This window comes from Ipomoea triloba, chromosome 2 (assembly GCF_003576645.1).
Source record: "Ipomoea triloba cultivar NCNSP0323 chromosome 2, ASM357664v1".
Taxonomy (NCBI): Eukaryota; Viridiplantae; Streptophyta; class Magnoliopsida; order Solanales; family Convolvulaceae; genus Ipomoea; species Ipomoea triloba.
In genome coordinates this window covers 25043244-25066402 of record NC_044917.1, presented here as the reverse complement: position 1 = coordinate 25066402, position 23159 = coordinate 25043244, and the positions used below count along the sequence as shown (strand labels likewise).

Here is a 23159-nt window from a genome sequence, read left to right as displayed (position 1 = left end):
AATTAAGTTCCTCACTCTATTTTTCTCTTATTAAATTAAATAAATTAGTAGCTACAACAAAAAATGATACATATGTATTTCTTTAATTTAGAATTATGTGTCTACAATACCTTTATTTGAAAAAATTATTCATTATCAAAAAATTAAATTAAATAAGAGAAAATAATTTCATTAGTTATATTGTCTTTATTTTCTCTCATGCAAAGATTATTTACATTCGAATTTATCAATTGATATTCATTACATTGTCCATTATCTTATTTTTACAATATCTTGTAATTAAATATCAAAGTTATAGTACAAAATAATGTTATATATTTATTTACCAAGTATTTTATTAATACTATGAAAAAAAAAATTTAAATAATTTGAATCTAATTATATTAACTACTTGGGGATTGGTTGACAAAGAGAGTACTCAAATAATAACCCAACAAATTGAAGCGGAATCACTCTATTTTACTCTTATTGAATTAAATAAATTAGTAGTTACACCAAAAAATGGTACATATGCATTTCTTTAATACCATGAAAAAAAAATAAAAAAGAATAGTTTGAAACCAATCATATTAACTACTTGGGGGATTTGTTGACAATGAAAGTACTCAAATAACCCATTACCCAGCAAATTGAAGCGAGAAATTACCTTTTAATATCTTTGGAATACATAATATTTTAAATTTTCAAATTTTTATTAATTTATTTAATCTTTTTTCTTAAAATAGGGATTTCTTTATCCACAATAACTCATTCAACAATAATGGTTGAACCAAATGAACCCCAAGCAAAACACCTAAAGGAAAGTCCATAGCTCCTATATCATAATCTCATTGCATGACGTTGTCATCTATGCTACCAACAATAACCGAATTGCAAATAACACACTACCAACAAAAAGGAAGATAACAAATAGTAAAGATGAAGACAATGACAATGTTACTCAAAAGAGAATTAAGAACACTTAGAAAAATTCAAATTAAAAGTAGTATTTATTTAGACTATCATTTTTAGACCAAATATTTAGACTATCGATTTAACAAGGTTGCAAATATTTATTTTAGTAATAATTATAATGAATTTTCTATATTATCTTGGATTAATATACTTTGAGTTAGATATTTAAATAAAAAAATTCGACATTCAATTACCCATGTATAAACTTCTCCTATATAATCTTGCATTGATATACTTTCAAATATTTATTTAAATATAAACATTGGGCATTAACCCATTCGCGCAATGCACGTATAAAACTAGTATATATATATGCTACCAACAATAACCGAATTGCAAATAATACACTACCAACAAAAAGGAAGAGAACAAATAGTAAAGATGAAGACAATGAGAATGTTACTCAAAAGAGAATTAAGAACACTTAGAAAAATTCAAATTAAAAGTAGTATTTATTTAGACTATCAATTTTAGACTATCGATTTTACAAGGTTGCAAACATTTATTTTAGTAATAATTATAATAAATTTTCTATATTATCTTGGATTCATATAATTTGGGTTAGATATTTCAATAAAAAAATTCGACATTCAATTACTCATGTATAAACTTCTCCTATATAATCTTGCATTGATATACTTTCAAATATTTATTTAAATATAAACATTAGGCATTAACCCATTCGCGCAATGCCCGTATAAAACTTGTATACAGTATAGATATAGATAGATTTGGTAAATAAAATTTTGTTACCAATAAAAAGTTATTAATTTTTTACCAATTAATTAATAATATTATTTTGTGCGAGAAATTTGAAGGGGAGGATTTTACTTTTATTAATAGTCTTGATACGTGAATATAGAAACAATATTACCAATTAATGGATATTAGTTAATTTTCATTTAAACAATATTACCAATTAATGGATATTAGTTAATTTTCATTTTACATTTATTACCAATTAATGGATATTAGTTAATTTTCATTTTACATTGTCTTACCAAATAAGCTTTATTAATTATTTGATCAATAAAATATTTAATTAATTGACTATAAAAATTTGAGCGGAAAAAATGAAATAAGAGGATATTACTTTTATATATAGTATAGATGTTTTCTAATGAACCCGTACCAACATATGTTTGGTATATCACATGTCCTTTTCATTGCACTAACTATACCATCAAATAAAGTAATAACACTACATTCTTTTACAAAATTATTGAGTTTGTAATATAACTCTATATTTAATTATTATGTAAATTATATATTAATTTGTAATATCTAATACTAAAATTGTTAATAAGTATAGTTATCATTACTCTATGCTGTTTTTTCTTTTGCAGGAATGGTATTATAAAATAAAGCTGTTTGGAACATTACATGGGAGTCATGGAGTAGGCACTCCACTGTCTTGTTGGTTGACTGCAGAATGTTGAGATATTCCCGGGACAAATAACAACGAATCAATCGAAGACAAAAACAGACTCCATTAGTGAAAGAAGAAAATTGTTTTCGATTTGTAAAATGGAAAGAAAACAGGCGCAGCAACAGAATTTGCAAATTTGACAGTGGGGAGGTCTGAAATATTTCTCTTTTAAAGTTAGCATGCAATTTCTATTTTATTGTATGCAATTTTCCTTTATTAAATCATTGCAATTTGCCTTTATTAATAATAATCACTTCTGTTATTATCCGATTAAGAATTAAGAATTTGCCATTTGTCTTTAGTAAAAATAATCACTCCTGTTATTATTTTAAATCAATTTACCGTTTTTCAATGATTAAGAATTATTGCCTAATCACTCCTGTTATTATTTTAATTCAAGGAATAAGGTCCAAATTAGCCACTGAACGTTACCTCAAAGTGCAATTAGGCCATTGAACAAAAAAAAAAAGTGCGGTTAGGCCACTGAACACTCTAAATGTATGCAATTTCACCTGATAGCAGGTTACCATCCATTTCATCAAGTTACTTGGTTACTTGCTTACGTGGACGGTGAATTGACATTTTAAAATAATTTTTAATAATAAACTATTAAAATAAAAAGTTAAAAAAAAACACACACACACCATAATAAAGAAAAAATTGTCATCAGGTTACTTGGTTACTTGCTTACGTGAACGGTGAATTGACATTTTAAAATAATTTTAATAATAAACTATTAAAATAAAAAGTTTAAAAAAAAACACACACACACACACCATAATAAAGAAAAAATTGTTTTGTGAAAAAACTTTAGTTTCCGTAAATAATAATAATAATAACAACAACAACAACAACAACAACAACAACAACAACAATAATAATAATAATAATAATAGTAATAATAATAAATAAATTAAATTTGATTCATCCACAGGTTTCCTATCAAGGTGACAAGGGTATTATTAAAAGGGGGTAGGGGATGGCCGCATGTATTTTTTTATATTATTTTTAAAATTTTTTACATTATTTTAATTTTTATTTTAATAGTTTATTATTAAAAATTATTTTAAAATGTCAACTCATAGTCCACATAAGCAAGTAACCTGATGACATGCATTGTAACCTGAATACATTAGGAATGTTCAGTGGCCTAATTGAACTTTTTTTTTTTTGGTTCAGTGGCCTAATTGCACTTTCAGGTTACGTTCAGTGGCCAATTTGAACCTTATTCCTTAAATCAATTTACCGTTTTTCAATGATAAAAAATTATTGCCTAATCACTCTTGTTATTATTTTAAATCAATTTACCTTTTTAACGATTAAGAATTATTACTTTTTTTATAATGTATGTTAGTATGCAATTTCTCTTTTATTGTATGCAATTTGTCTTTATTAAGGCCCTGTTTGGTAAATAATCAGCCTATCAGCCAATTTTGGCTTATTTGATCACTATTAGTTGTTTGGTTAATAAGCTTTTTGTAACTCTAAAATACTAAAATTCAAAAGGCTACTCAAAGTAGCATTTTCAATTAGCTTTTTGAGAAAAAAATTATACCAAACAGCTATCAGCTAACAGCTAACCCAATCAGCCAACTTTTTAAAATCAGCTAATGTTATTAACAAATCATACATTCTAACCCAAACAACCAATCCAATCAGCCAACAGCCATTTACCAAACAGAGCCTAAATCATTGCAATTTGCCTTTATTAGTAATATAATCACTCCTGTTATTATCCAATTAAGAATTAAGAATTAATTTAATTTAATTATATTCATTATGTTATTACTAAAATGCCCTGCAGTTTGGGCAAGAAAATTTTGACAATCACTTCTATTATTATTATTATTATTATTATAGATTTTCTTAATTTTTTCGTGCATTGCACGGATACAACCCTAGTATATATAATATAACATATTGGTAAATTTCATTCGCATTCATTTCATTCCATCGCACTCTTCAGATCAACACTAGTATGGGAAACTTGAAGGGGAAAGCGATTTGCAGTAAATGCAAGGAACAATTTGGAGGGCTGAATGAGTTCACAAGTCACTTCCCGTAAGTCTATATATTCGATATGAATTGTTTAATATATTGGTATTCGGAATTTGAATAGTTTAATAGATTGGTATTTATGAATTGTTTAATAGATTGGTATACTTGCATTCGATAAGAATTGTTTAATATATTGGTATAGGAATTTGAATAGTTTAATAGATTGGTATTTATGAATTGTTTAATAGATTGGTATACTTACATTTTGGTATTTATGAATTGTTTAATAGATTGGTATACTTACATTCGATAATTTATGAATTGTTTAATAGATTGGTATACTTACATTCGATAAGAATTGTTTAATATATTGGTATAGGAATTTGAATAGTTTAATAGATTGGTATTTATGAATTGTTTAATAGATTGGTATACTTACATTTTGGTATTTATGAATTGTTTAATAGATTGGTATACTTACATTCGATAATTTATGAATTGTTTAATAGATTGGTATACTTACATTCGATATGAATTGTTTAATATATTTGTATTAGGAATTTGAATAGTTTAATATATTTATGAATTGTTTAAGAGATTGGTATTTATGAATTGTTTAATAGATAGGATGCTTACAATAATTAGGGATGGGATTTGCAGTTGCCCAGTAGCTAGAGCAGAAGCTGCTGCAGCTAAAGAAACAGAGGAGGCGAAGGAGGCTGCTGAGAGGAAAGCAGCTGAGGAGAAGAAGAAGAAGAAGGAGGGAAAGGGAAAGGGAAGGAAGGAAGAAGGAGGAAAGGGAAAGGGAAGGAAGGCAGCAGAGTAGTTGTAAAAAATTTCAGCACTGCTCAATCACTACCACTACCAGAGAAAGGTGTAATACGATATGACAGAACCCATTCTATGTGCATATTAAAGACAGCATTCTCTTTTTTGTCTGCATATTAAATACGATATGACAGGATTAATGCTTACAATTAACCGCAGATAGAGCAGTTTTTAATCTAGAATGATATTCAATATATTCTAAAGAAATCCTTAAAAGAAAAGTTTTTAACTCTTTTCAAAGAGTTGCTGGGATGGGAAGGATTCTGATGCAACAATGTCTCAATCCATTACAAGAAAAAACCACTCACATTTGAAACTAGCTGCTGTTCTGCTCTTAGAATTAACCAAGAGAGACATTCAAAATGGAATGGAATTACCACAGATTTCAGGTCCTCAAGGTGTGTTGTGTTCCACACGTTTGATGGTTGGCTGGTGAGTTTTGGCAAGCACTATCTAGTTGCTTTCACAGAATTGATGGTTTAATAATGTAATGTTGACATGAAACGGTTTTGGCATTAGGGGTTGTGTGTTCATAGGTGTTGGAAGCCCCTGCACTCTGCAGGAAGCAGCAAAGTAAAGAAGAATATATGTGGCTCAGTTAACAACAGCATACATAATCTGTCAAGCATACATGCATGTATATATACCCTTGCCTGTGCAAAAAAACATAAGAGTACTAGATTTAGTCATATGTATATTATCTAGGAAGGAATGTGTTGCACGTGTGGATGGTTTAGAAGATGCATTATTTGTGTTACTTTTTTGTGGTTCATCTGAATCTGGTCTCTCGTGAAAGAGTTGCAGTAGTCCTGCAGATGGACAGGGTGAGTTCAATTTGTGGGAGATGTATGTATGTATGTATGTTGTGCATCTTTTATCATAAATTCTCTCCCTTTGGCCTTTTGGTCACCTATGCCATTTATGAATCAAGTTTAATCATCTTACTATATGCACTTTTAATGCATACCACCTACTGCTTCTCAACAATTCAATTCGTTTATATACTCTTCCTTTCTAAAGTTTTAAAATACCGAAATCCAACCTAGTTGTTTAGGACAGTTGGTAAGCCAACATTTACTATGTGATCCAAGTCAAATTCACATTGCTATACACAAAAACAAATAAATAATCAATATATCATCATCTTCTCTAATTTGTCAAACTTTGCATACCACCTACTGCTTCTCAACTATCAAAAGCCCTTGCACATCATAGATGTCACTCTTTGCTAAATAGTGATTTATTAGTAAGTACACCACACACTCCAGAGCACAGCAGTGAATATTTAAAGATTAAAATCAACTATAATGTAAAGAAGCTGAGGAACTAAAGTGAGCAAGAGTTAGTACCATATGCAGGGGGATTTGCAATAATTGCTTGAACCCTGAAAGGCTGTCCCGTTTCTGTACAAGCTGGAAGAAGTGACTGGATAATGGCCTTTAACTGTTTTCTTTGAACTGAAATCTCTCCAGGTGCTGATGGAACGAGTCCTTTGTTCCTGGCCATAACTACAATTTCATTGAAGACCAGAATCAGTCGCAAGCAGAATGTATCTGTATTTCTGTATTTAAAATGAGCAAGGAACTTGAACTAATAGTTAAGTATTTAAGTAATAAAAAGACAAGATTGTAGGCAGTGGCTAAAAATTTTGGTGAGGGACTTTCCAGATTGCACCTTTGGGTTTAATAGCCATGACACTTTGTCTGTTTTAAAATTAAAATCTCAAACATAAAATAAAAATACATGTATGTCAAGGAGCTAAACATAAATCCAGTTTTGCTTATTAGAGTTATAATGCAACCAAACAAAAAAAAAATGTAGAATGTAATGAAAAACACTACATATTGAAAACCTGCGAAAATAAAACATAAGACAAGAATTTTAAAACAACACATCATTACATATTGAAAAACACTATGAAAGGAAACAAAAACTAAAAACAGATGATATTATCATACTAACTAGCTGGAGAAAATCATAAACTTTAGCATTAAAGAGTAATATAATCAATCTAGAAGAAGCATGGGGTAGTAAGGAGCTGAGCCAAGATTTGTTTGAACACCACCATCAATTCTTAAGTTTAAATTTGCCAACAGAACAAAACAATTTGTTTTAGCTAACCAGTCCAGGGCCATAAATTCCTATTTTAAAAAGCTTAATCTCTGAATAAAAAGATTACAGATTTATAGGAATATAAAGGTAATGCTTCAGAAATGCAATTTCAACCTTACCCTGTATTCATCACCAAATTCCAGCTTGAAGGCATCACGAATCGCCTCTGCCGAAGCACGGTGGCCGCCGCCGGTGTCACTCATGAGAATCAACACATTCTTGGTCCTCTCAGCTCCAATCTGCACCATTTCCATGGTATCATCTTCTTCCTGAACATCATACTTGCGCCTCTTCTGGCTGCCGCCGCCAAATCCATAAACCCCAACTCTCTCTAACACTTGCGCCTCTTCTGGCTGCCTCATCGAGCCACGAGCCTAAGACATTAAAGCTCGAGTTCGGCTCAATTGTTAAATGAGCCGCTCGAGCTCGGCTCGAACTCGACTTTGACCGAGCTCGAATCGAGCTTTGACCGAGCGGCTCGCGAACTGCTCATTTGCAGCCCTAGCTTGGACTGGCAACCGACGATGGAGCTCGGAGTGCGTGACCAGCGGCTGGAAGCTTTCGCTTGAAGGCAGTGAGGCAAGGGACAGCAGTGATTCCGGTGTGGCAAGGGAAGAGGACAGGGCGTGAGGTTGAAGGATGCACAAGACTTTATCAAGGTCACTACAATCCTCACAAATATAACTATAGGGCTTTTGCCACCAAGCACAAGTGTTACGGGCTGTAAATGAAAATAAAAAAGAAGGAAAGAATCAATCTTACCTAAAAACTCAAAAATGAAAGTTACTATCAAAGAACACCAAAAGAGGTTAACATACCTTGACAAGCTGGGCTGCAGCAGTCATGATTTTAACCCCTGTGGCATTACTGCCTGTAAAGGCAATCTATGCATCATTGCAAAAAGATTAAAAGGATTAAGCCCCACAATCATGGTACAATAAAATGTCAAGTCAATGGAAACAATGATAAATATACACTAATGAAATGAGAAAATCCAAAAGCAGCAAACCTTGTCAACATGAGGATGAGACGCCAAAGGAGCACCTGCTTCTGGTCCCAACCCTGTTAAAATGTCAGGTAGGGGTTAAGACTTAGGTGAGTTGAGTGAATGTGACAAATCAAATCCAACCGAGTAATTTCAAGGGGTATGAAAAGAACCTGCAGTTAGGTAAACTGAGACAAAACAACCTTTCACTTTTCCCTTCTTTAATCTCTTTGGAAACAACCAAAGTTTTAAAAGGCTAAGACATGCCTTGAGGCGTTTTCTAATTTGAGGCGAGGCGTAAGCCTCGAGGCGTATTGAGGCATAAGCCTCAATTTTTATCAAAAATATAACATATATATGGCGTTTCAGAGATCAGATAGACTCATGAAGGTTTCTTCATTAATTACGAACATTTGAAAACCAATGAGATCCTAGGTTAAGATATCAATCCTAGGTTACTTCTATTTGTGTTCTGCACTACTCTACACTTCTTCACAGTTTGGGACACACAGCCTATATTAATACAAAATTGAACGATGGATACACCAACATTATCTCCAATTTCAGAACGCAAAAAATTATTAAACCTAACCATTTTAAATGGACAAGCATGAAGATAAGCATGTCATTTTCTCCAGCTGTTATAAGAACTCTTCATGGACTAATTAACTTCCCAGAGGTGATACATCCCTTTCAAACATTAGTAGGGATGGAATACTATGNTAATAAAAAGACAAGATTGTAGGCAGTGGCTAAAAATTTTGGTGAGGGACTTTCCAGATTGCACCTTTGGGTTTAATAGCCATGACACTTTGTCTGTTTTAAAATTAAAATCTCAAACATAAAATAAAAATACATGTATGTCAAGGAGCTAAACATAAATCCAGTTTTGCTTATTAGAGTTATAATGCAACCAAACAAAAAAAAAATGTAGAATGTAATGAAAAACACTACATATTGAAAACCTGCGAAAATAAAACATAAGACAAGAATTTTAAAACAACACATCATTACATATTGAAAAACACTATGAAAGGAAACAAAAACTAAAAACAGATGATATTATCATACTAACTAGCTGGAGAAAATCATAAACTTTAGCATTAAAGAGTAATATAATCAATCTAGAAGAAGCATGGGGTAGTAAGGAGCTGAGCCAAGATTTGTTTGAACACCACCATCAATTCTTAAGTTTAAATTTGCCAACAGAACAAAACAATTTGTTTTAGCTAACCAGTCCAGGGCCATAAATTCCTATTTTAAAAAGCTTAATCTCTGAATAAAAAGATTACAGATTTATAGGAATATAAAGGTAATGCTTCAGAAATGCAATTTCAACCTTACCCTGTATTCATCACCAAATTCCAGCTTGAAGGCATCACGAATCGCCTCTGCCGAAGCACGGTGGCCGCCGCCGGTGTCACTCATGAGAATCAACACATTCTTGGTCCTCTCAGCTCCAATCTGCACCATTTCCATGGTATCATCTTCTTCCTGAACATCATACTTGCGCCTCTTCTGGCTGCCGCCGCCAAATCCATAAACCCCAACTCTCTCTAACACTTGCGCCTCTTCTGGCTGCCTCATCGAGCCACGAGCCTAAGACATTAAAGCTCGAGTTCGGCTCAATTGTTAAATGAGCCGCTCGAGCTCGGCTCGAACTCGACTTTGACCGAGCTCGAATCGAGCTTTGACCGAGCGGCTCGCGAACTGCTCATTTGCAGCCCTAGCTTGGACTGGCAACCGACGATGGAGCTCGGAGTGCGTGACCAGCGGCTGGAAGCTTTCGCTTGAAGGCAGTGAGGCAAGGGACAGCAGTGATTCCGGTGTGGCAAGGGAAGAGGACAGGGCGTGAGGTTGAAGGATGCACAAGACTTTATCAAGGTCACTACAATCCTCACAAATATAACTATAGGGCTTTTGCCACCAAGCACAAGTGTTACGGGCTGTAAATGAAAATAAAAAAGAAGGAAAGAATCAATCTTACCTAAAAACTCAAAAATGAAAGTTACTATCAAAGAACACCAAAAGAGGTTAACATACCTTGACAAGCTGGGCTGCAGCAGTCATGATTTTAACCCCTGTGGCATTACTGCCTGTAAAGGCAATCTATGCATCATTGCAAAAAGATTAAAAGGATTAAGCCCCACAATCATGGTACAATAAAATGTCAAGTCAATGGAAACAATGATAAATATACACTAATGAAATGAGAAAATCCAAAAGCAGCAAACCTTGTCAACATGAGGATGAGACGCCAAAGGAGCACCTGCTTCTGGTCCCAACCCTGTTAAAATGTCAGGTAGGGGTTAAGACTTAGGTGAGTTGAGTGAATGTGACAAATCAAATCCAACCGAGTAATTTCAAGGGGTATGAAAAGAACCTGCAGTTAGGTAAACTGAGACAAAACAACCTTTCACTTTTCCCTTCTTTAATCTCTTTGGAAACAACCAAAGTTTTAAAAGGCTAAGACATGCCTTGAGGCGTTTTCTAATTTGAGGCGAGGCGTAAGCCTCGAGGCGTATTGAGGCATAAGCCTCAATTTTTATCAAAAATATAACATATATATGGCGTTTCAGAGATCAGATAGACTCATGAAGGTTTCTTCATTAATTACGAACATTTGAAAACCAATGAGATCCTAGGTTAAGATATCAATCCTAGGTTACTTCTATTTGTGTTCTGCACTACTCTACACTTCTTCACAGTTTGGGACACACAGCCTATATTAATACAAAATTGAACGATGGATACACCAACATTATCTCCAATTTCAGAACGCAAAAAATTATTAAACCTAACCATTTTAAATGGACAAGCATGAAGATAAGCATGTCATTTTCTCCAGCTGTTATAAGAACTCTTCATGGACTAATTAACTTCCCAGAGGTGATACATCCCTTTCAAACATTAGTAGGGATGGAATACTATGAGAAACAACAAATTCAACTAACTCTTTGCAAAGAAAGTTGACATATCTTATAAAACAAATGTTCTTTATCCAATGACAAAACTTAAGTGTGCTACTATACAATGTTTTTTTGTTCTCAGTGTTTTGTTTAATAAAGAAGATATAATGCATGCTCCAAGGACATAAACTACTGGGTATGGTTAGGCAAAGCAAAAGCTGCAAATTCCTCTGCCTTGTATAATTAAAAATCACATCTTTAAAACTCAGAAGAAGTTTCTGCCCTTGCCAACTTGATTATATGGTGCAGAAAGCTGTCAATTTCCTAGATTATTTAAATGGACTGACAGTACATTTGAAGCAATCAATACTGCTTTGAATGAACCCCTTCAACCCCAACCCCCAGAACACAGATGCACAAGAAAAAAAAAAACAAGAAAAATTTGTTTCTTCCCAGATCAATTTGTTTTCTTCTAATTAGAGGGTTGGGCTAGATTGGGTCTGGGTTTTAGAAAAATAAATTGGGACTTTGCCTACTACGCCTCAACAGCACGCCTCAAACACGCCGTACGATGAATGAAGAGTCAATTTCAGCCTACAAGGCGTGCAAAGAGAGGGAGGAATGAAGAGTCGATTTCGGGGAAGGAAGAGTCGAGTACGAGAGAGAAAGATTGGATTCAGAAATTTGATTAACAAAACAATAAACACACAAGAAAGATTGGATTTTTATGAATGCAAAGCCTCAAAGATTCAATTTTTATGAACAAGAAAGCCAGAAATTCCAATCCTATGAACAATATAATGATTTTAAAATCAAACAAATCCAATTTACCTGTGAACCGGAAGCGAAATTGGCAGTCGATCTCTCCCATTGCAACGCAGAGATATGCAGAAAGCGCAGCGCACAAAGATTTCGGCAGAGAGAGAGAGGGGATGGAAGAGGAGAGAGAGAGAGGGGGAGAGGAAGAGTCGGAACTCAAACTTGAACTTGGGACTTGAGTCAGAACTCAGAAAGTTTTTAAGGCTAGGAAAAACCAATTAAATAAATACACACAAAACACAGGTAAAATAAATACAAATTGGAGCAAGATCAAAACTTAATAATCAAAGAGAATTCCAGCCCAGCCCATCAAATGATAAATCATTTCTAGCTCTCCAAAGCCCATAACAGTCACCTCGCTTTAAACCAAAGCCTCTTTACAATCAGTTGCACCCGTGCGTGCGATACACGAACATATAATGTCGGCTAAAGATTAAAAGTAGTGTAAAAAAGAGTATAATAGTATATGAAATAATAACCCAATGGAGTAATTCAAGTGGCAAGTGAGTTTTTTGTGGGAAGGAACTTCGGGAGAACTTGGGTTCAATTCCCACAAGTGACGATAATTGACCATGGACAAATTTGTTCTTAACTTAATTTTATTATATTAAAATGTATTTTTTATTTATGGTTCAAATAAAGGCAAATTATTGCATGGACCATGGTCCATNTTGAGGCGAGGCGTAAGCCTCGAGGCGTATTGAGGCATAAGCCTCAATTTTTATCAAAAATATAACATATATATGGCGTTTCAGAGATCAGATAGACTCATGAAGGTTTCTTCATTAATTACGAACATTTGAAAACCAATGAGATCCTAGGTTAAGATATCAATCCTAGGTTACTTCTATTTGTGTTCTGCACTACTCTACACTTCTTCACAGTTTGGGACACACAGCCTATATTAATACAAAATTGAACGATGGATACACCAACATTATCTCCAATTTCAGAACGCAAAAAATTATTAAACCTAACCATTTTAAATGGACAAGCATGAAGATAAGCATGTCATTTTCTCCAGCTGTTATAAGAACTCTTCATGGACTAATTAACTTCCCAGAGGTGATACATCCCTTTCAAACATTAGTAGGGATGGAATACTATGAGAAACAACAAATTCAACTAACTCTTTGCAAAGAAAGTTGACATATCTTATAAAACAAATGTTCTTTATCCAATGACAAAACTTAAGTGTGCTACTATACAATGTTTTTTTGTTCTCAGTGTTTTGTTTAATAAAGAAGATATAATGCATGCTCCAAGGACATAAACTACTGGGTATGGTTAGGCAAAGCAAAAGCTGCAAATTCCTCTGCCTTGTATAATTAAAAATCACATCTTTAAAACTCAGAAGAAGTTTCTGCCCTTGCCAACTTGATTATATGGTGCAGAAAGCTGTCAATTTCCTAGATTATTTAAATGGACTGACAGTACATTTGAAGCAATCAATACTGCTTTGAATGAACCCCTTCAACCCCAACCCCCAGAACACAGATGCACAAGAAAAAAAAAAACAAGAAAAATTTGTTTCTTCCCAGATCAATTTGTTTTCTTCTAATTAGAGGGTTGGGCTAGATTGGGTCTGGGTTTTAGAAAAATAAATTGGGACTTTGCCTACTACGCCTCAACAGCACGCCTCAAACACGCCGTACGATGAATGAAGAGTCAATTTCAGCCTACAAGGCGTGCAAAGAGAGGGAGGAATGAAGAGTCGATTTCGGGGAAGGAAGAGTCGAGTACGAGAGAGAAAGATTGGATTCAGAAATTTGATTAACAAAACAATAAACACACAAGAAAGATTGGATTTTTATGAATGCAAAGCCTCAAAGATTCAATTTTTATGAACAAGAAAGCCAGAAATTCCAATCCTATGAACAATATAATGATTTTAAAATCAAACAAATCCAATTTACCTGTGAACCGGAAGCGAAATTGGCAGTCGATCTCTCCCATTGCAACGCAGAGATATGCAGAAAGCGCAGCGCACAAAGATTTCGGCAGAGAGAGAGAGGGGATGGAAGAGGAGAGAGAGAGAGGGGGAGAGGAAGAGTCGGAACTCAAACTTGAACTTGGGACTTGAGTCAGAACTCAGAAAGTTTTTAAGGCTAGGAAAAACCAATTAAATAAATACACACAAAACACAGGTAAAATAAATACAAATTGGAGCAAGATCAAAACTTAATAATCAAAGAGAATTCCAGCCCAGCCCATCAAATGATAAATCATTTCTAGCTCTCCAAAGCCCATAACAGTCACCTCGCTTTAAACCAAAGCCTCTTTACAATCAGTTGCACCCGTGCGTGCGATACACGAACATATAATGTCGGCTAAAGATTAAAAGTAGTGTAAAAAAGAGTATAATAGTATATGAAATAATAACCCAATGGAGTAATTCAAGTGGCAAGTGAGTTTTTTGTGGGAAGGAACTTCGGGAGAACTTGGGTTCAATTCCCACAAGTGACGATAATTGACCATGGACAAATTTGTTCTTAACTTAATTTTATTATATTAAAATGTATTTTTTATTTATGGTTCAAATAAAGGCAAATTATTGCATGGACCATGGTCCACACAGCTGTGTGGACCAAAAATAAAAAGTACATTATTTTTGTACTGTAGGTACATTATTTTAGAGTACATTATTTTTGTACTGAAGGTATATATCAAATAATGTACCTACAGTACAAAAATAATGTACCTTCAGTACAAAAATAATGTACTTTTTATTTTTGGTCTACACAGCTGTGTGGACCATGGTCCATGCAATAATGATTGTCAAATAAATATGTAGACCATGGTCCATTAAATAATGATTGTTAGATAATACCAACTTCAGAGTCCAAAGGCCATTTGTTTCCAACCAAATATATATATATATATATATATATATATATATATATATATATATATATATATATATATATATTCCAGAGGCTAGGTATATACTGACTTTTGGTTTTCCGTTTTCTAAAATTCTATTTTACTTTGTCTCTTACCCTCTGGTCTCTATGCAATGGCGTTGTTCACCCTTGTTGCCTCTCACTCTCTCGATCTCTCTGCTCACACCCACCCATCGTTCTCTTACGTTTTCTCCGACATGCACGAACTAGATATTAGAAATATTGTTGTTGTGTTATAGTGAGATAATTATTATTATTATAATTACTTTAACTTCTTTATGATAAATTTAAGAAATAGAAACATGAATTTAAATTTTAAATTAAAAACCAAAACTTATTATTAATTAATAAAAAGTAAATTGAATATTACACATTATTAAAAACTCCATGATAAACAATTTTAGTAGTTGAAGTACTAAATTTATTTGAGTCACTACATATATATTAATATTTTGAATCCAATTGGACTGCTAAACCTAAACGCAACAACGTACAATTAAACTTAGTATGTTACCCGTGCGATGCATTGAAAGAATATTAAACAATTATATAATATTACTTTTCATTAAAAAATTTACAGCTTCATATAAACATAAATTGAATTCATGTATTACAAATACATTAAAATATATTCAATATAAATATTACAAAAAGTCTAAACATTAATATTAAAATGTAAAAATTTTAGTTACAAATTGTTAAAATTCAAAAACTTGTAGACCACATTGATCGTTAAAGAAGAGTACTTTCCATTTTGGTTTGAACTAACAACTTAAAAGCCTTATGGTTGCTATCCATATACAAAATAGATTTTTTTTTTCTTTTTAAATGGAATTCTCGGCTCCATTACAATGTCTTCAATTCGTTGTGTAGAAATTTAATTAGCAGACAATATGCCTAAATTTTCAACAAAAGTCAAAACGAATATGTCAATTAATTTATTGTAGTAAGATAGGAAAATAATTAGTTGAAATATTACTTACTAAAAAAATGTATACATACATATATATAAATTTTTAAGTAAAAATAAACATGCTTTGCCCAAAATAGTATAAGTCCGTTCACAATAGAAAATACCATGACTCAAGTCCAACTTGCATGGTAGACACATCACAATTTACATACTGAAATGTTCACACAATTCAGTATGTAAATTGTGAACATTTAGTATGTAAATGATGTATTTTGAATCCAAATTTACCTTGCATTTGCCAAGTCCACAAAATAATTTGCCAATTAAACAGGTTTTTGGGACAAAAATAATTCATTTTTCTTTTGGTCTTATACAATAGATCTATATTTTATTATAAATTAAATAAATATTAAGAATTTTATAAAGTTTTGTTATTTGAAATATTAAAATTATCCTATGTTATTAAAAATTATTAATGTTATTAAATTTCATATGCAATAAAGAAACATGAAGTTTATTCATTTATAAAATTTTGTTAGTGAGATTTGGTACTGTTGTGTAATTGTGTAGAATTGTTCTTTAAAATTGTGTATTATCAAAAGGGTTATGTATAAGATTTTGTTATTTTCTTAAGATTTACCACAATTGTGTAATTCTTTGCTTATATTAACTTATGAAAAAGGTTTCTGTTACTTAATACTTTTAATTAAAAAAAAAAAGGTGCAAAAGGTTGAAAACAATTTCAGTTTATTAATGTATTCTGTTAAATAAGGAAAAAGATTTTTGTTAAAATATAAAACAAAATGATTGGTGGTGTTATTCATAATTGGTTACTGTAATAAGTTGTAATTGAATTTTCAAATTTCAAAATTGACTTACCTTTGAACCAGCACTGTTTATACTCATTTTAACTTTTTAAGTTAATCTTAAAACTTTTTTTTTTCCTTCCTATTTTTACCACTTAAAATAGTGCCCGTAATTAGTGTTACCATTCTTACTGTTACCATTTTTTTTACCACTTAAAAAAGCAACAGCTAGTATTTTATCACTTAAAGGGTTACTGAATTTTTGTGTTAATGACAACATACAAATAGTTAAGTTTTGTTTAAAGTATTTAAGTCTAAGTCTTTACAATATGTTCAATTGTAAAGAATCTGATACACTGGAATTAAATCAACAACTTTCATGTTTTTTATTTTTACTTAAAATATGATTTATGTTATTAATCATTGTTTATTTGGCATTTCAAAGTGTATGTTCTAATCTGTTAGCATATTCTGAGTAGATTAATAAATGTTGTTGTTCCAAAATTTGGTTAAGTTGTAAAGAATCTAATATTTGCATTAAAGGTATAGTTTGCATGTTTTTTAAAAAAAAAAATAAAAAAATTAATGTTATCAGTTAGTGTTTTTTTGGTATTTCAAACTTTATTTGAGAATGTGTTATCATAATCTTATTGGAATTAATCAATTCTGTTGTCCAATTTTTTTTATTCATCTATCATTATAAAAAGAATCTGATTTTTAAATTAAAGGTATACTTTGCATTTTTTTTTAATGTTATCAGTTAGTGTTTTTTTTGGTATGCCAAATTTTATGTGAGAATGTGTTATCATAATCTTATTGGAATTAATGAATTGCGTTGTCCACTTTTTTTATTCATTAAGTATATAAAAAACAGTACATAGGTGATATTTGCACATAAAAATCTACCTTAACTATCCTAAGCTAATTAGGTACAACCTATCACTGAATTGTAGAAATCCTTTAAGAACTTGCACAATTGTGTCATCTTCAAAATTTGCTTGATTGATTGGCATTGCACTGCTTGATTAGAATATTCCTGCATATAGAAATGATAACAGAAGATATAGAAAGTAGTAATAGAATAAGTATTTTGTTAAAACATAGCAGTACTGGCAGTATAGAATAATGCATACTGATAAAAGCTTCACCAGTGTCATGGTGAAATTAGTTTAAAAGCATGGCAGCAACAATCCTCTAATAGCACTCACACAGTGCTATTCAAGCAAAAATTAACAGTTCATCGTACAAAGTTCAGGTAGGGTGCCAAAAAAAGCATAACAAAACACATACCAAATCATTCAAACTTAAATTACAGTTTCTCCTGTTTAATATTAGAAAACTTTGACTTTTTGAGTTTATTTGATGAAGAGAACTGATCCAGGAGGCATCTCTTGGTAGTATCTCTGTCTTCACAATCAACCACTTTTTGTTTCAACTCTTGTGTACTTGCTGGACTATTAACCTCATCACCCTTCGAAGCTTCCTAAAAATACAAAAAAAATAGCTAAAACCACTTAGGCATAGAAAACAAAAATAGTGAATACCCTTATAAAAATGAAAAAGTATTAGGCCAATACCATATCTGATTCTTGAGATTCTTCTTCATCCTCTTCTATCATTTTGGACATCAAATCTTTTTCCTGGTCATCACTTAATCTCTGACAGTAGGTAGAAACCAACAACTCATCCCTTAAGACTCAAGAAACAATTATTTGCCCCATTGTTGATACGAGGTGGTAAATTCATTTTGGTGTAATAACTTAATTAAATTCTATAATTCCTAACGTCGATTATAAGCTAGCTCAAAAATACAGTAAGAGTATGTATATATATAATAAGATAGAAAATAGAGAACAAAAGAAGTTCTTGGCAGCTCGGGGTTGCAAGAACAACATATTGGTTTATTAATTCATTTTAGTAGAATTTGATCCTTTACCGACTAGTACGAATCATTCATTAACACGTGTCTTATAGTGAGTTGTCTTAAAGGTGGAGCTACAAGTATGAATATACAGGCGTCACAACCATTTCCAAGTGTTTGAATTGAGATCTAATTAGTTGTTCAAGTCAAGGGTCAAATAAACCTCGAGCTAAGAGGTTGGGCAATGTTTAAGCACTGCTCCATTCTGTCAAGTCTTTACATAATGCGTGAAGTGCTTACCAAAGCTTAGGTTGGTTGTGCCCGCATAGCAGCTCAGTTGGTACTCAAGTGACGAATTGCACCCTAGGACATTTGATCGAGTTTTGATAGCCGCTATGTGAGAGCAATACCTAATGTGTTGTACTCCTTGTAAGCACCTATCACTCATCCACCAACTTGTTGGCATGGGTCGGAGTGTGCGTGGGAACCCTAGGGGTGATGGCATCGCCTTTTGCACCCTAACTTGGGTTGATTGTTGACCTTGAGTGTCTCGGCTTGTCATATGTACCTCAGCATTCATCACTAATAATGACTTTGAAAAAAGGAACAAAAAAAATAGATATTTCAGAAGTATCACATAATACTACATATCTTCCATTTATATTTTAATGAGTGCCAATTATGAACGTAAAGCAAATCTAGTCTTTTTTGTGACATAAATATGTGGATTTTCCCTATACTTCTTCACACGCATGCATTGATTAAACATTGTTCACATCATTACTTTTGGATGTGTAGTAATCTTTACTTTAATTTCAGTTAAACAAGATCATGATTCTGTTTAAATCTTCATTATGACAAATGACAATCAATGATGGCTTTGTTATGAGATAGAGGTGATCATTAAGAGCAAATATGTAAGTTTTCCTGCAATTTTAGGGGTAATGAAACAGTGAAATCCATGAATGAAGGGTATATGTAAGCACTGTTGTGGATATTAAGGACAACACAGACAGCTTTGAGGGGTTTGGAGACTCCAATGTTTTTGTTTTCATCAAAAGCTCCAAAGTGAAAAACACAACATCTCCATACTTCTCCCTTAGCTTTATCCTATCACATGGGAGACAGTAAAAATATATTGTTATAACTGTTGGCCCCTTTTGAGTAATTTTATTTTCCAGTTCAAATTGTGAATTATGAGGGCATGCAGATACAGTAAATCTTCAAACAATTGCACAATCATTCACTACTTGTGCACTTCAAAAGCATATTATTGAATTCAAGTTGTGTAGTTTAAAATTGTACAAGTAAAAAAGACGAGTCAGAATAATTTTAACGGTATTTTCTACACATGAACTTTTTATTCTACGGTTTGAAATGTTGTAATTTGATTGGGTGAAGATCTAAAATTAAGGTACAAATTCATATGTGTGTGGGACCTGCACTATATCTAGGCTAAGCAGCCCTCTACCACTAGCATGTAATTCATACATACAAGTGCAAATAAGGTTTGGGAGAGTGAAAATGACAACCTAAAGAAGCCACACAATCAGCTAAAACCTGGGCTGTCTATAGACATGACTGGTTGACATAGAGATCTTGGAGACTAGTGACTTGGAAGCCTGGATTTTTTGTGTAAATAAGCATGTGTACATATACATATGCGTAATATGTATTTATGTACATAATTATTTCACTCAACTAATAATCTTTAACCATGTACGTTATTTATCAGCACCAATACATACCTTTATAACCATGTACATCCTTGACAACATTTGATAAACCCAAAAACACATATAGTTATCTAATCAGCACGAGTACCTTTTACATCAGGGTATAATTATGTGTGATGCTAACTGTACTTGATACAACTCCAAAAACATACATACCCAGTGTTGGTCAATCCCATAAAATTTTGCAAAATCTTTATCAGCACTATTTACCTTTTGCACCCGATGACAATGTATGTTGTTGATAGCACTTGATACAATCCAAACACATACATAATTTTCTAATTTAATCTGCACTAGTACCATTAACACCGGTGTATAACCCTGTATTATGATGCTAATAGTATCTCATAAATTAAAACTCAAAAAACATACGTACCCAGTTTGCAAAATCTTTATTGGTTATTGTAATAGGTATTTGTCGGTGCATGTATAAAGGGTAAAGGACTAAAAGAGAGGAGGTTTAATGGGTGAGCAATATATGTACAACTTTTTACCATAGCCGTGATTGATGGCAATGTATAAGTGATCAGATCTGCAAGATTTCTTAGCCCTCACTCATATTATAAGTTCCAATCCACATTTGGCCAATTTTTGGAGGGCTCATGTCATGGCCTTATAGACCCCACAGGTAACCCATCTTTTTTGCCTTCCAGTCCCTCTCAAATTTCAACTAAATCCTCCATAAATCAACGCAGATCCACCCTACAAGAAAAAAGTGAAAGTGGTTAATCAATTCCATTCACCACTTTCTTTTCCCATGCCCCCATTTTGATTTTGATTTTATATATTCTTTGTTCCAAGCTCACGGACAGAGTAATATGGACTGGTTTTCTTGGCTGTGCAAAACAGCCTTGGATCCCTCCCTTGTTTATGAGTATGGTTTAGCCTTTGCCCAGAACGAGCTTGAAGAAGACGACATCGCCTACTTCAACCATGAATTCCTGCAAAGCATGGGCATTTCTGTCGCCAAACACAGACTGGAAATCCTTAAACTTGCCAAGAAAGAGAGGAGGAATCTCCCGTTTCCCATGACGAGGTTTCTGCGTGCAATCAAGAAGAGAATTGTTGTGTATGTCCGCACTCTGGTTCGCCCCCGCGACGACTCGCCTCTCGCCATCGTGCCTGCCAAGAAGGAGAAGAGAAGCCATAATGGGTCATCGAGGTTGAAGAGGAACAAGAAGAGAGTGGTGGCGGCCAATAATAATTCCCAGCAGAACACTCCCACGTTGCTGCTCACAAATGGCAGCCCGCCGAGGTTGTTTTCTAGCTCAAGAATCAATAGCTTTTCGGGGAAAATGGTGTATGATCAGAGTGAGCATTGGGGGTCTTCTGTGGTGGAAGAGATAAGATGGGATGCGATGTTTCAGAATATGAAGCCAACATAATTGATGATTGAAGCTAAGGTACATGGATTGCCTGATCTGATGTGTTCATTTCTTGTATGTATTACTTAACAGAGAATTTCATCTTCAATCATGGTAGATTTGAATATATGGTGAGAGAGATTTTTTTTTTTTTTTTTTTTTGGGAATTCTTCTTCCGCCAGATTGGTTATAGGCTCATCTGATCATCTCTGTTTGGGGGAATTAATTTGGAACCAACAACATAGATGAATTAGTAATTAATTTGTTGTATCTCATTCTCTGTGTGATGATGAAAGTGTAATTTTTATTTTTATTCTTTTAATGTTTTGTTTTTAAAGTTTACTGTCAGTACCACAATATGTATTTTGGGTGAAACACCTTTTATAGTGATAGATGGTAAAGGATTACATTGAAGTAAACAAATCGACTTTAATTTATCAATAGCTAATTAGTTCAAACTAAAAAAATTAATAGACAGATTTCACTAAAGATCAAACTTAAAATTTTGTAATTGCGGATTAATCACCTCATAATTTGGTTGGGTTTTCATTTTTTTTTAAAAGTTTTTACTTAGTGGTGGGGTAGGTTGTCAAACCCAATTCAAACTACCAAATGGTGGCATCATTGTCGGTGGAGGAAAAGAGTGAATACTAACTAGGTAGCACTTTCTCCCATTCTATGTATTGCTTTTATGGTCAGGAACATACTTTATCCCTCCTTTCAAATTCCAACTACGGTTGAACCATATATTGATAAAAGGTCGATTTTGAACAATTTTAGTACCAAAAAACTCAGACCGTCCATTATCTATAACTTGAATCTCGTTTTTCATAAGTATCACAATTTTGTATATATTTCATTTATTACACATAAATATCAATCAATTAATTATTTACGATGAATGTTATATTTTTTTTTCTCATAAGTATTACACATTTTATGAGTTTATTACCGAAATAGTCCCTCGACTATTGCGAAATTACCAATTTGGTCCTCGACAATTTTTCGTGCCCAATTAAGTCCCTCGACTTTAAAAATTTTTACCAATTTGGTCCTCCGTTTATTTTGCCGTTAAAAATCCGTTAAATCGGGACCAAATTGGTAATTAATTTTTCACTGAAATGGTTCATTGACTATATCAAAATTACCAACTTGGTCCTGATTTAACGGATGTTTAACGTTAAAATAAACGGAGGACCAAATTGGTTAAAGTTTTCAAAGTTGAAGGACTTAATTGGACACGAAAAATTGTTGAGGACCAAATTGGTAATTTCACAATAGTCAAGGGACCATTTTGGTAATAAACTCACATTTTATTATAAGTAATGATCAATTAATTTATTCATAGTTAATATTATATGTTTTTCTTATAAGTAACAATTCAACCCTTAAATATTATATTTTGATATAAAAATATTACATTTTCTTTTTAGAATATCACATTTTTCCTCATAAGTCTTACACTTAGAGCTGTCGAAACGGGCCGGCGGGGCGGGACCCGCTATATGGCAGGGGTGGGCTAAAAAGCCCGCCAAAATACGG

At 32.8% G+C, this 23159-nt stretch overlaps 2 protein-coding genes across 4 annotated transcripts; one reads left to right on the top strand and one right to left on the bottom strand.

Moving 5' to 3' along the window:
* Nucleotides 1-5271: 5271 nt before the first annotated feature.
* On the bottom strand, nucleotides 5272-14116 carry LOC116010005 (aldehyde dehydrogenase-like). 3 transcript variants are annotated; one of them, XM_031249264.1, is made up of 6 exons: nucleotides 13951-14116; nucleotides 10541-10593; nucleotides 10350-10415; nucleotides 9651-10252; nucleotides 6559-6717; nucleotides 5272-5765 (listed from the first exon to the last, which is right to left on the bottom strand). In XM_031249264.1, the coding sequence occupies exons 1-4, from the start codon at nucleotides 13988-13990 to the stop codon at nucleotides 9932-9934; spliced, it is 480 nt and encodes a 159-aa protein (XP_031105124.1). In that variant the 5' UTR covers nucleotides 13991-14116; the 3' UTR covers nucleotides 5272-5765; nucleotides 6559-6717; nucleotides 9651-9931. The 3 variants fall into 3 exon arrangements, with proteins under 3 accessions (XP_031105124.1, XP_031105123.1, XP_031105122.1); XM_031249263.1 differs by lacking the exon at nucleotides 13951-14116 and adding an exon at nucleotides 12047-12212 and having other exon boundaries at nucleotides 5272-5862; XM_031249262.1 differs by lacking the exon at nucleotides 13951-14116 and adding an exon at nucleotides 12047-12212.
* Nucleotides 14117-21071: 6955 nt separating this feature from the next.
* LOC116010966 lies at nucleotides 21072-21638 on the top strand. The gene has a single exon (XM_031250458.1). It carries the CDS (start codon nucleotides 21072-21074, stop codon nucleotides 21636-21638), a length of 567 nt encoding a protein of 188 aa, XP_031106318.1.
* The last annotated feature ends 1521 nt before the right edge of the window (nucleotides 21639-23159 follow it).